This window comes from Mus caroli, unplaced genomic scaffold, assembly GCF_978045245.1.
Source record: "Mus caroli unplaced genomic scaffold, Mus_caroli_1 scaffold_13, whole genome shotgun sequence".
In the NCBI taxonomy this organism is placed as follows: domain Eukaryota; kingdom Metazoa; phylum Chordata; class Mammalia; order Rodentia; family Muridae; genus Mus; species Mus caroli.
In genome coordinates this window covers 61,855,261-61,868,702 of record NW_028227268.1, presented here as the reverse complement: position 1 = coordinate 61,868,702, position 13,442 = coordinate 61,855,261, and the positions used below count along the sequence as shown (strand labels likewise).

Below are 13,442 nucleotides of genomic sequence, written 5' to 3'. Positions count from 1 at the left end.
ATACACCACAGTGTGGCCCAGGCCAGGGGCTCAGAGAACACTGGCTAAACATACAGAAAGGGACTTCCAGGTTCTGTCCTCCCTGGGTGATACAGAGAGGAAATTCCTGACAGTTCTGGTGGGGCCTGGCCATGTTTTCCACTAATATTTGAGGGAACAGATCCACTTACTACTGGGGATGCCTTTAGACATCTCCAACCAGTAGGTTGTGTCTGTGCCTCAGTGGGACCCTCGTCCTGTGCATACGGCGGCGACTGAGTGGGATGTGATTTTTCTGCCTTTCTTCGGTGCTGTGCCCACAACTGCATGACTGAGGCTTACACGCTGTAGACCTTACATAACAGGGGACGCAGGGACCAGCATCTGGCAAAAGCAGGAGAAGCATGAGCTCCATGCCAGGCTGGATTACTCAGTGGCCCCCACGCCCAGGGCAAACACAGGCTTCTTTTGAGGGCTGGCTAAGAGCCCACACAAACTTTCACAGGCTCATCTTGCATTTCAGAACAGAACAAAACAGACAGCCCAAGACACAATCTTCAAAACCCGTGTGAAGCAGAGGTCTGGATTATGCTGCACCCATATTTGAATATTGTTTTATCCTCGTCACGCGAACTTCCTGGGGAAGGACTCTGAGGTCCAAGTGGGCGGGGAGAAGGGTCCTTAAATGTGTTCTCTCTTGGCTCTTGCTTATTCCAGGAGTTCCAGCTGCTGGAGAGGACTGTGTAGAAGGTAACCTACCCCATCTCTCTTACTTTGTCTCCAGGTGGGAGCAGACAAGTACATATAGCCTGCTTGGAGCGAGGACTTTGAGAGACTGAGACTTTCGTCCACTCCGAGGGCGACTTGTCCAGACTCTGACAGGTCAGCATTTCCTGACTGGGTGCATTGAATGCCAAGCACCAGACATCTGTCACCCTCTGACACTGGACCAAGAGAGTCCCAGAGACCCTCAAAGACATAGGAACAGAGGTGTCCTTTGGGTGAGAGACCTGTGCCCTGCCAAGCCTCTCAGCCCCTAGAAAGGCAGCAGGGCTGAGTAGCTGAGTGTGTGCAACTTGGGAGCAGCCTGATTTCAGTGCTTGTCACCTGTGAGGGCAAAGGCAGCATGTTTAATGTCATCAGTCTTACTCTTCTCACCCGTGGAACAGACGCATAACTGACCTTTCTTCGTGACCACTATTAGGGTGCATTTAAAAATCAATCTCTCTCTTTTCTGCTCCTCTTTCTCTACCTTCCCTCATGTGTGTGTCTGTGTGTGTGTGTACATGCATGTGTGCACACGCGTACAGGTATATGTGCCATGGCATGTGTGCAGGTCAGTAGACAGCCTTGGTTGTCAGTCCCTGCCTTCTACTTTGTTCAAGGCAGGGCCTATTCTTTATTATTGACTGCTATCCAGCTACACCAAGACAGTTGGCCTGTGAGGTTCCAGGGAGTCTCCTGTCTCTGGCCCCCATCTTATAGCAGGAGTTGTGAGATTTCAGAAATGTGCACCCACATCTAGCTTTATTTGGCATCTTGACACCCAAACTTGGGTTCTCATGCTTTCCAAGCAAGGACTTACCTACTGAACCGTCTCACCAGCTCCACTATGGAGGCTTTCTGAAACTGAGGGGAGTGGGGAGAAGGCGCTGAGTGTGAACGGGTCTGGAAGGCGGGTATAACCCTCAAGGCTGGCTGGTTCTGAGAGAGGAAAGCTGGCTTGTGTCCCATTCAGGTGCCAGGTGCACCATCAAATGTGGCTCCACCCATCGGTCAGTAACTCCGCGGACAGCACAGTGGTTAACTGCCTCACAGAGGGGGCCCAGGGACCTAGTTCCTTAAAGCCCACTTAGTTTTGAGAGACAACATGGAGGGGCAAGCCCAGCCCTGTCCAGCTGCATTCACATGAGACCCTTCTCCTCCGAGGGCCCTACCTTTGTGTTTAGTGGTTGAAGCTGTGTGGCTCTGCTTGAAGCTCTGGCTATCAGGAAGGACCTGGCCCACTGGCTGGCAGGACAAACTGGCCCAGTGAAGGCACTGTCCAGTCTCCTGTGGTGGATCACAAGGAAAGAGGTGTGGCATGTCCAGATTTGAAACCTGGATGCCTCTTCCCAGGGTAGGAAGTCTAAGGGTTACATGAATAGGTGAGGGTGGTGGTAGAAAGAATCTGCATGCAGAATCAGGCAGGTTCATGCACCCATGTCTGACATCATCAAACACTATATTTGTGTAGATTTGTATGGGGGTGAGGCTTGGGGGCACTTGTATTTTTTTGTGCAATTGCAAGAGCTTCCTCCACATCGCAGTGTTAAATGTCATATGGTGCTGGGCCAACCATCTCTGGAAGGAGGGTGAGGGTTTGGTACCCGTGACTACGGTTCTCTGTGTAGTAGAAACGGCTTCTTGGGAAGAGAGAGGAAGTACTTTGAAATGTATCCTCTTTTCATTCTGCATCATGGCCAGGTTTCTCTGCTCAAAGATGCAATAGACATTCAGGAAAATAAGCGCATTGCAAGATGTCAAAAGTCATGAAAAATGAAAAGCAAGGTCACTGAAGCTGGGGTGTAGTGTGGCCATAGAAGCACGTTTATGATGTACAGGTTCTGGGAGAGGAAGGAAGAGAGAGAGGGAGGGAAGGAGAAATGGAGGAAGAGAGGGAGAGGGAGCAAGAGAGGGGGGAGGGAGGGAGGGAGGGAGGGAGGGGAGAAGGGAGGGAGAGAGAGAAGGAAGAGAGGGAGGGAAGAAGGAATGGAGGAAGAGAGAGAAAGAGAGGAAGAAAGAGAGGGAGTGAAGGAGGGGTGGAGGAAGAGAGAGGTGTGAGGGATGGAGGGACGGAGAGGGAGGGAAGGAGAAATGGAGGAAGAGAGAAAGAGAGAGAGATGGAGGAAGAGAGAAAAGTCACCAATTATTTTCCTCCCGTTGCCCCCTGCCCTCACACCAAGGCTACCCCCACTTTTCTTTCACTCATGCACACACACTACACCCGATGTTTAGGTAACACATGTAGGGCAGGCAGAGCCTTTGTGAATGTGCTTGGTAGTTTTCTGCCTTCATTCTAAATAACCCATCACACGGACGCCAGGCTTCCTTTAGACTGTCCAGGGCTCCGGGGCTCTTAGACTGTTCCCAGTGTGGGTGTCACATGCAAACAGTAAGCACCTTCTTGCTTGTGGTGCCCAGGATGCTGCAGGTACTAGAAATTCCTGCGCAGACCTTTGCTACTTCTACACAGACTTACCCTTTAAAACATTTACTCACATGTTTTTTCAGCATAAAGATCTATTTTGATTATTTTTAGTTGTGTGTATGGGTGTGTGTCTGTGTGTGATTGTGTAATTGTCTGTATGGGAGTGTAAGTGCCTACAGAGGCATCGGATCCCCTGGAGCTGTCGTTACAAGTAAGGGACTGGGACTCAGACCTGGGTGGTTTGGATGAGCAGTGAATGAGCGTGGTGAGCCATCCCACCATGCCCTGTAAACACTTTCAAGAGGACTTTGCTGGGTATGGTCAAATTGTCCCCCTGCAACAGCCACCCCAACTTGCCATCCTCATTTATTGTACTGGAAGCAGCAACCACCTCTGCAATTTTGCACAAGAACCTGAGAGTCTGAAAGACTTTTATTGGCACTGGCCTGTGTTCCACTGGGGTGGACACATTGATCTAAAAGCTAAGCTCACTTAAGCCCTGCCAGGCAACCAGCACGTTTGAGCACAACGGTGTAGCCAGGAAGGGTGTGTGGGAGTTTTGATGCTAGTTTTCCTTTAATTAGGTTGGGAGTGAAATCATGGTCTGTATGCATTCAACAACTTAATCCAAAAAGTTGGTTGCAAGGCTCCTGGAAGGTTTACCGGCAAGGAACCTGTCCCATTTTGTAAGTAGGTGGGACTGGAGAGTTGCCAAGAAGCCCCCCTCTCTGCCCCCTTCCTCCTGGCAGATTCTGCTTAAAATGAGTGTGGTTCACTGCAGAATAGTGTCACCTGACTTCAGATGTCTAAAGACATAAGAAAGGCCTAGCCAGCTAATTCAGAAAAGGGGACTTTCCGGTAGGGATGCATTTTCTAGTTTCTAGAAGTCTTTATCCAAATAAAATTAGCATAGTGTTGGAGCCACTGCCAGGGCGCTGGTGCCGAAGCACAGCCCAGAGCCGAGGACGTGGCCATCCTCCTTCCTCTGATGCAAAGTGTTCTCTATCCCCAGTTACCATGAGCAATATCAGTAGCACCGTGAACCGGGCCCGTGATGCCTTTAACTCAGGCAAGACTCGACCGCTGCAGTTCCGGGTTGAGCAGCTGGAGGCGTTGCAGCGCATGATCAACGAGAACCTGAAAGGCATCTCCAAGGCGCTGGCCTCTAACTTGCGCAAGGTGCGTTGGGTGTGGGGAGAGAGTGGGGCTGAGTGGTGAGTGGGAGGCTACAAGAAGGGACTAGCAGGGATACAACAGGGACGGGGACAGTCGCACCCTGCGCGTAGGGCATCAGTTGCCAGCCACCCAATTCACCGAGGACTATTCTGTTCCCCAAACACTACATGTGTAGTGCAGTGTTATAGAGGGGAGAGTGAGGCTAGGAAAGGATTAGCCACGCTTTCAGGGGCACCCTCTCCTTCTACCACCGTTGAACAGTCTCCTTCTTCCGCCTGTCGCTTTTTCTCTATGGCCTTGGCTTCTTCACTGACCCCATTTCAACAGAACCAGCCAGCCCCACTCCCGCCCTTCTGCCTCCGTCTTTCCTGGTCTACCTGACTTGCATACCAAGGACCACCAAGATCGTGCTCCTGAACGAGGCAGCTCCACGTGGCTTCCTCTTTCCTCCTGTTCCCTGAGGTCGCTCTTTCCGTGGCTCTGAGCAAAACCAGCACCCTCCAGATCCACAAGCCTTTCACTTTGCTGTGGGGACTCACCTGAGACTGCTTCCACCCTCCTTGTGGCCCCGCCTACCCTCTGCTCTGTCAGGACTCACTTACCAAACTACTGTCTGTGCTTCCCCCATTTTGGGCAAGAATGAGAAAAATTCACTCTTTAGACTCCCCGAAGTCCAGCAAAGAGATGCATACGCCATCGGCGCTCGCTCTTTCTTGTCCCCTTCCCATCCCATGAGGATCTGGGTTCCCCAGCAGCCCCAGTTCCTGCCTCCCTCTGCCATAGTTCTGGATTTTTGCCTGCCACGCTTGGGCTCATCTTCCCGGGTGGGGGTTACACCCGTGTCTACTCAGCACGGTGGTCTCCCAAGCTTTCTTGGATTCGGGTCTCAGTGTGGTCTGTAAGCTTCCAACAATGCAATTTCTTCCTTACTGATGACCATCAGTTCTGGGTCCTGCCTGTGCCTTCTCTATATCCCACCACCCTACTATGGTTATGTTAAACAGTCAGCTCACCAAGGCAAGCAGAGCTTTGACTCCTTGGTCCTCAAGTTCACATGGGGCTTCTCTCTAGAATGAATGGACTTCCTACTACGAGGAGGTGGCTCACGTGCTGGACGAAATCGATTTCACGATTAAGGGGCTCTCCGATTGGGCTGAGGATGAGCCTGTGGCAAAGACTCGTCAGACCCAGGAAGATGACCTCTACATCCACTCGGAGCCCCTGGGTGTGGTCCTTGTCATAGGTGCTTGGAACTACCCATTCAACCTCACCATTCAGCCCATGGTGGGTGCCATCGCTGCAGGTACGGGGGCTCCATTCTGGAGGGACTGTTACAGGGGTTGTGATGGCCAAACCGTCTAGCTGGGTCTCCAGGCTGGCTTCTCCATACTTATGGGGAGGGGTGAAGGGTGAGGACTCTCCACTATGCGTCAGGAGAGGCCAGAGTTGCTCTCTCATCCAGCCTGGGCATCTCTCTGTGTGTTCTTTCTTCTCTCTCAGCCTCCCAGCCTTGCTGAGGGGCAGGCGGTGCCGCTCTGATAGCACATGCCAGTGCATGTACCTGCAGCAGCTGTTCATGTGTGTACCTGTGTGTGCTTCAGCCTTGTGTTCCTATATGTGTACCCGTGCTTCTCAGCGTGTGCCTGCATGTACTCACAGCATGCACCCATGTCTAGCCTCCCACCCAACCCTCCACTGCCTTCCAAAGGTACAGATGATACCATGGAATTTCTGGGCCTGGTCACTGGGTGGGAAGAGTCTTTGAGGAGGTCTCCTGAGGAGTCTTCTGACTTTGTATTCTGCAGGAAATGCCGTGGTCCTCAAGCCCTCGGAAGTGAGTGATCACATGGCAGACCTGCTTTCGACACTTATCCCTCAGTATATGGACAAGGTGAGCCCCCCCCCCCCAGAGCTCAGGGATGACTGTGTCTGTGGGGGGGGGGGGGTCGGGTCAGGTCTTTAAATCCAGGGAGACAGTGGATTATTATTGCAAATGGGAGGAGTTCAACTTCTAACAACAGGTTAGATGGAGCCTTTGAGCTAGGAGAGTGACTTACCTGCTAGGGTGCCCATGTAAGCATATAGCTCAAGAGCTGAGGGGCAGCCAGTCTCCCATTGGCCATTCTATGTGTAGAGTTGGGAGAGGCTGGGTCTTTGCTGAGCCTCCTCTGTCTCTTTGCTGGAAGGATCTGTACCCAGTGATCAACGGGGGTGTCCCTGAAACCACGGAGCTGCTCAAAGAGAAGTTTGACCACATCATGTACACAGGGAGCACGGCTGTAGGGAAGATTGTCATGGCGGCTGCCGCCAAGCATCTGACCCCTGTCACCCTGGAGCTTGGAGGAAAGAGCCCTTGTTACGTGGACAAGGACTGTGATCTAGATGTGGCTTGCCGGTAAGGAGGCTTGGGCTTGGCTGGCTGCAGAGGCTTGGGTCCTGTCGACCTTTCTACCTTGCTACTACCATGATGCTATCAAGTTGTATGACTGTACTGAGTACTAAAGATGGTCCCTGCCCTTAGGGAGCCTATAGCGTTGGGATGGTAGGGTTTGGGGGGGTACCATTCATAGACATCTTCCTAGAGGGGGCCTCCAGAGAGAGCAATGGCTCTCTGGCATTCCTAGGGGTAGTGATCCAAGTAGAAGCTACATGAAAGGCTAATGTGGGGCACTCAGGGCTTAGAGCCCTTTACCAAGCCCATTGCCCCTCTGCAGGAGATCTCAGGAAAGCCACTTTCCTCAGAGTCCAGGATGGGACTCACATCTGGACTAGCGAGGCCTCTGGTCATCTCTGTACTACAAATATATGGAGGGGCGCAAGTAGAGGTGTCACCTGGCTGTGCAAGACTCTGAGAATGTAACCAGAGTCATAGCGTATTTGCCTCAGATGTCCTCAGAATTTCCTCATGTCATTTTCCATGACACACTGGTTGCAGAAAGCCCTGTGGTGCCAGGTGGGGTTGACCAGCTCTGTGTGTCTGTCAGTGAGTTGTTGCTTAGGAAGATTTTCTGTGGCAGCCCCCAGGCCATGGGCCGTCCTCCAGCACTCAGCCTTCAGCGCCTTGCCCCCGAACATGTGGATGTTCTCAAGGGAACTCCCATGATTTACAGACTGTATTTTCACAGGCGTATTGCTTGGGGAAAGTTTATGAACAGTGGCCAGACCTGTGTGGCCCCAGACTACATCCTTTGTGACCCCTCCATTCAGAATGAAATCGTGGAGAAGCTCAAAAAGGCACTGAAAGTGAGTATGGCCCAAGGGTGGGGGTAGGAAGCTGTAAGGCATGTGGGGGTGTATTTAGCTTCAGTCAACCTCCAGGACTCTGAAAAATAGTAGCTGTTTATGAAATACAATGTGGTGACAGGGTACCTGGTGGACCTGTGCCAAGGTGTCTCCCTGAGAAATTACTCCATGCAACAGATCTGATATAAAGAGGGTTTACTGGGGGGCAAGGGAGGGCCCAGAGAAGAGGTAGAGGCAGACAGGCAGACAGATGGGAGCAGAGCCATGAGGGCAGAGGACAGAAAGGGGGAGAGACTAACTAGGAATACACAGGAACAGAGAGAGAGAGAGAGAGAGAGAGAGAGAGAGAGAGAGAGAGAGAGAGAGAGAGAGAGAGAGAGAGAGAGAGAGAGAGAGAGAGAAAGATGGAAGAGAGCTAGGGTGTCAAGCAGTCTATGCTTCCAGTACTTGGCAGCAGCCGGTAGTAGCAGCAGATGACTTAAGCTGTTGCTAGGTCCCTGGGAGGAGCCTAGGAGAATTGCCTGTAAGTTAACAGTGTTTTTCTTCTGCTCACAAAAGAAATATGTGCACACACTGCAGACAATTGGGAAGGGTACAGAACATCATGGGTGTAGGGTGTGGGGGAAGCTCTTCTCAGATTCCCTCCACCCAGAGGGTGGCATTGCCTAGCAACTAGGAAGTCATGGCCATGACGGGGCCAGGCCTTCCCTGAGTCCTCATCTCCTCTCAGGATTTCTATGGGGAAGATGCTAAGCAGTCCCATGATTATGGGAGGATCATCAACGACCGGCACTTCCAGCGGGTCATAAATCTGATTGACAGCAAGAAAGTAGCCCACGGAGGCACCTGGGATCAGTCTTCACGATACATAGGTGTGTGTTCTGCCATTGAGAGTGCTGCCTGCTTGCCTGGACTGCCAGGGTCTACAGCAAGTTTACAGGAAGTGGGCACAGGCAGTGAACAAGTAGGCTTTACCAAGTGGGCCTGCAGAAAGCTCTGGGGCTCTCAGAAGGCAAACACTGAGCACGGCTCTTAGGGAATGCCTCTCGACAGACCTAGAAACCTCCCTGTCTTCCACAAGTCAGAGACAAAAGCTTCATCTCCATCTCCAATCTGTGAAAGGGAACAGGAAATGGAGCCAGCAGAGGCCACGAGAGTTCAAGGCAGACCAGGCTGGGAGAAACTCCCAGGACCCCGGCTGGGGGCAACATCAGTTGGAGTTCTTCTGGTCCCCAGTTAACAAGGAGACAGGAGAATTATGGGATGAATACATGGGGCTGGTAGATATAATAACTACCCCTTCAGTGTTTAGAGCCTGTTCCCCCATGCAGGTTAATCTGTAGATATCCCCATGGTCTGCTAGGATATAGTCCAAGCTGCAGGAGTTGGGATAAGGCAGGTATGAGAAAGCTTTGTTTGCAAAAGGATAGAGGCAGGAGCTAGATGTTGGCACTGGCTGTGTGTATATGTATGTGTGTTGGAGATCTGGGGTGGGTCAGCACAAACAGACTCTGGCTCACTTTCCTGCCTCAGCTCCCACCATCCTAGTGGATGTGGACCCCCAGTCCCCGGTGATGCAGGAGGAGATCTTTGGGCCGGTGATGCCCATTGTGTGTGTTCGAAGCTTGGATGAGGCCATTAAATTTATCAACCAGCGCGAGAAGCCCCTGGCACTCTATGTGTTCTCCAACAATGACAAGGTAGGCCTAGGAGTCCCCTTCCCAGATTCCTGACTCATCAGGCACAGCACTTACATGCAAGGGGGCCCCAGGATCCACAGGTCTGGGTTCAGATTTTTAACTTCCTCATTCATTAGGTGTGTGTGACCTTGCGCCAGTCACTTAACCTGTCTGCACTTCTTTGGCCTTATCTGGAAGAGTAGGACAGTCCCATCTTTTTACATCTGTGGATGAAATGGCCATTGCTATTTCCCCATACAGTGCCAAGGGCCATGAGATATTTGCAGAGGGCTGGAGACATGGCAGGGGCTAAGGTTGGCTGAGTTGGTGGTTGGGGCTCAGTCTCCACTGGTCCCAGTTCTTGAGACTCCAAGACATGGTCAGAATGGGTGGGAAGAATGCCAGAATGGCAACATGGCTGCCTGGGTCTTTACACAGGTGATCAAGAAAATGATCGCAGAGACATCAAGCGGTGGAGTGACAGCCAATGACGTCATTGTTCACATCACTGTGCCCACTTTGCCCTTTGGGGGTGTGGGTAAGTCTGGTGCTGGTCACCTGGTACTCTGGCCTTTCACAGGGGTCCCAAGCTTGGGGTCACACAACCATTTAACAGCATGGCTGGAGTGAGACTCTCTCTGGACACTCTTGTGCCTGACAGAGCTGCCCTAGGGGACACTCTAAGCTTTAGCTAACCCCAGAAGGCTCAGAAAAAGGGATTCATGAGGACTGAGAGTACACAATTGGCTGGGATCCTTTCATTTAGGGAACAGCGGCATGGGGGCCTACCATGGCAAGAAAAGCTTCGAGACCTTCTCCCACCGCCGCTCTTGCCTGGTGAGGTCTCTGAGGAATGAAGAAGCTAACAAGGCCAGGTATCCCCCAAGCCCAGCCAAGGTGAGAGACAAGGCCCTGGGGCTTGGGAAATGTGGACTATGCAGGACCAGGGGTAAGGCCTTGGGTCTCATGTTCTCTCCCTGTCCTAGCAGATGCCCCGGCATTGAGAGGGCTGCTTCACCTGACACTTGTTTTGCTGGCAGTCCTGTCCTTGAAGAATTGCTCACGGAGCCTCATCCTGGCTTCTCTCCCACCTGCTGCCCCATGCACGCTCAACTACCCGAAGGCTCTCACCTCCCCCCTCTTGTTCTGCTGTTTGCTGAGCACAGAGACCAATAAAAAAGCCTCCAAAGAAAAGTCGTGCATGCAATGCTTCTTTTTACACCTTGACTCCGAGTCCTTCCAAGTTTGGTCACCTTGACAAGCCTACCTACAAACTCCCTCCCCCGACATGGGCTCATGGGCTGTGAGATGGGAGGCCATGGTTTGGGATGACATTTATCTTCCCCATGTCACATCTGGGATGTCAGCTCCATTCCTGGTGTCTTGAGTGAGAAGAAATGGAGGAGGCTGAACCTTGATGACAGTGGCTCTGGAACAGGTGGCAGTTTACTCTTCTCAAATCAAAGGTGACATCTAGGGAAGGAGTCTCTCTGTGAGACAGCACAGCAGTCAGTACCAACAACACCCACTGTTATAGAACCAGGCTTGTCCCACCCACTACCCCATCCTCCAATCACTAAGAGTTTTACAAGAGGATGAGGTTATGAGATTGGCTGAGCTCAGGGCAGAGCTCTAGCACTCAAATGCACCTCTCCAAGGAATGATTGAGACACGAGAGATGATTGAAGGTCTATGCTTGTGTGGTCAAGTTTCATACCTCATCTTATGATGCATGCTCACTGCGTGGTAAGGCCAGCATAACCCAAAGTGTAGTTTTCAGACTCATCAGACCCAAGTGTATGGTTCCAAGAAAAGCATACACTTGTCCCTGGAAAGCAACCTGGGCAACTGTTCTCATTGTAACCCACTCCACCAATCAGAACATACTAATAAAAGACAAATAGCAATGAATGGCAGAGCAAGAAGATGTAATTAGCATGGCCATGTTAGGAAGTATATACACATGACTTAATAGAGTGGCTTATAGGCTATGGTACGCTAGTCCAACAATGTCTGTCTCCTGACAGAAAGGTCCAGAACCCAGTAGTTGTTCAGTCTACAGACTAGATGTCACAGCAGTTTCAGTCTGCTGTAGGAGCCCCAAAGACTCCTAGAGAGAGGCTGGTCTTCAATCCATGGGTCTGAGGCCCTGGGAGGCTGATGTGGGCAGGTCAACAATACATATTCACCCAGGATTTAGCCATTCTTTACACAGGCACCCAAGCCTTCCTTTGCTCCCCACAACCTTTGGATGAACATTTACGTGGGATACAAGCATCTTCAGGGCCTTTGCCCTTTTTGAGAGAATATCCACATACTTCTCCAAACGTCTTCCTTACTCAGCTCTAAAGAAAAATGAAGCTAAAATATTTTCATGAAAAGGGATGGACTTAGAATATTTAATATTAATCTAGGTCACACGGTCACAGAAAAATGAATTCCAGCAAGTAGCATATGTGTGCATGTAAACAAATGTACCCGGCGGTAACAGTGCAACATGAAGGAAAGAGAAGAAGCCAGGCTAAGTGCTAGGGAAGGAAGAGGATTGGATGTGGGCGATGGGCGAGAATCAGGAAAGAAGATAGAGAGCTAACTTTGTTTCTAGTTTTAATTTTGTTATGGGTTTTTTGTTTGTTTGTTTTTGTTTGTTTTGGTGGTGAGTAAGTGAATAAAATATACTCAATATTGAAAGTGTGAAAAATTATTGTGAAATACCACAGCATACTTTCTGAATGCCTAGTCTAACTGTACAGCAGTTCACTGAGTACAGAGACTTCGGGTCTTGTCAATCTTGGTGTGTAACGTTTTCATTTATTTGCAAGATTTTAAAATAAAGTTAATAAAATAATAAAAATGAAATTATAAATGGTAATTTCACAGGTAAATGAATGGAGCTGGAAACACTTGTTCTGGGTGAGGTGACCCAGACCCAGAGATAGACATCATACTTTTTTTTTCTCTCATTTGTGGCTAGAGCTTTGAGCTTTCTGATAGAAATGCTTAATTTGAAATGTCCATAGAGGTCAGGGAAGTTTGCAAGAAACTCAAGAGGTCATGTGGAGGGGCTTTTCAAGAAAAGGAAGGCAGGATGCAGTGGCTGAAAGGTTTCAATGGAACAGGAATGAGTCAACCTGGAGTTACCCGATAACGGGGTGACAACGCCCCTACCAGACCACAGGTCACCTAACAAAAAGCCCAATGCCAGGAATGTGTTATCTCTTTTAGAACTGTTGGCTGGCGAGGTTCAAGAGATGACAAATATTACTGTAGAAATATCTTTATCAGGGGTTTTCTTCCCCACCCTTTCCCATCTAGCTCCCAAATAAGAGACCCAGGATCCTGAGATTTTATTTACAAGCAGTAAGCCTAGATTGATTCTGAGCTATTCTAACTTACTCCCCAGCCACACGCCCCCTTGTGACTTGCTGTTTGAATCTCACCCAGGCTGTTTCTCTTCAGCCTGGCCTCAGGATGTGCTTGCTTCTCCTGGCCACGTGCTCAAGATCCATCTGGCCTCATGGCAGCCTCCTCCTCTCTCTGTGTTCTCTCTACTCCTCAGCCCCCCACCCCCACCCTGTCTCTCTGGAAACTGCTCACTCAATCCTCAGATCCTGCCTCCCTCCCTCCCCCCCACCCCCCATCACAGGCTCACAAAGGTGTACATGAGACTGGCAACCAGATCTTGGGGTTCAGGATTTAGCATTTGTATATATAGCAACAGACCCACCCCCAATACATTACAGGCTATTTATTTATATTGGTATTGGTTTCCCTCCAAAATTTTCCCTCCAAAGACCCTATTGTTGAAGACGCCACATAGCTGAGTCACAGAATGTGGAGAAATCAAGCTGGTAGCGACCTGGGCTTTACCCCTACCACCAGCTTTCATGATGCTGAAGGCACAACGGACACTACAGGAGGAAGCAAGTCATTATCAATCCTACCCAGCTACAGTACCCTGAGAGTTGCAGTAACAACCAGTCCAGCAAGACAGTCCACTGGTGCTGTCTATCATAATGCTAAGTATGGGCCACCAAGACCTGGAGTCCACCTGTAGACTTGTGGCCTTGTATTTCTGATTGGTAAATAAAGATGCCAACTGCCAATAGCTGGGCAGATGAGACAAAGGTTTAGGTTTCCTAGGCTTGATGGTCAAAGGGGACCGATAAGGAAGA

At 50.4% G+C, this 13,442-nt stretch overlaps 1 protein-coding gene across 5 annotated transcripts; it reads left to right on the top strand.

Annotated features, from left to right (window-relative positions):
* Positions 1–659: 659 nt before the first annotated feature.
* Positions 660–10,461, top strand: Aldh3a1 (aldehyde dehydrogenase 3 family member A1). 5 transcript variants are annotated; one of them, XM_029483841.2, is made up of 11 exons: positions 660–729; positions 4,182–4,348; positions 5,417–5,648; positions 6,151–6,236; positions 6,532–6,740; positions 7,471–7,588; positions 8,319–8,460; positions 9,122–9,288; positions 9,706–9,805; positions 10,034–10,164; positions 10,254–10,451. In XM_029483841.2, the coding sequence occupies exons 2-11, from the start codon at positions 4,187–4,189 to the stop codon at positions 10,269–10,271; spliced, it is 1,365 nt and encodes a 454-aa protein (XP_029339701.1). In that variant the 5' UTR covers positions 660–729; positions 4,182–4,186; the 3' UTR covers positions 10,272–10,451. The 5 variants fall into 5 exon arrangements, with proteins under 5 accessions (XP_029339701.1, XP_021032833.1, XP_021032834.1 ...); XM_021177174.2 differs by having other exon boundaries at positions 692–861; XM_021177175.2 differs by having other exon boundaries at positions 693–861; positions 10,257–10,461.
* Positions 10,462–13,442: the final 2,981 nt, after the last annotated feature.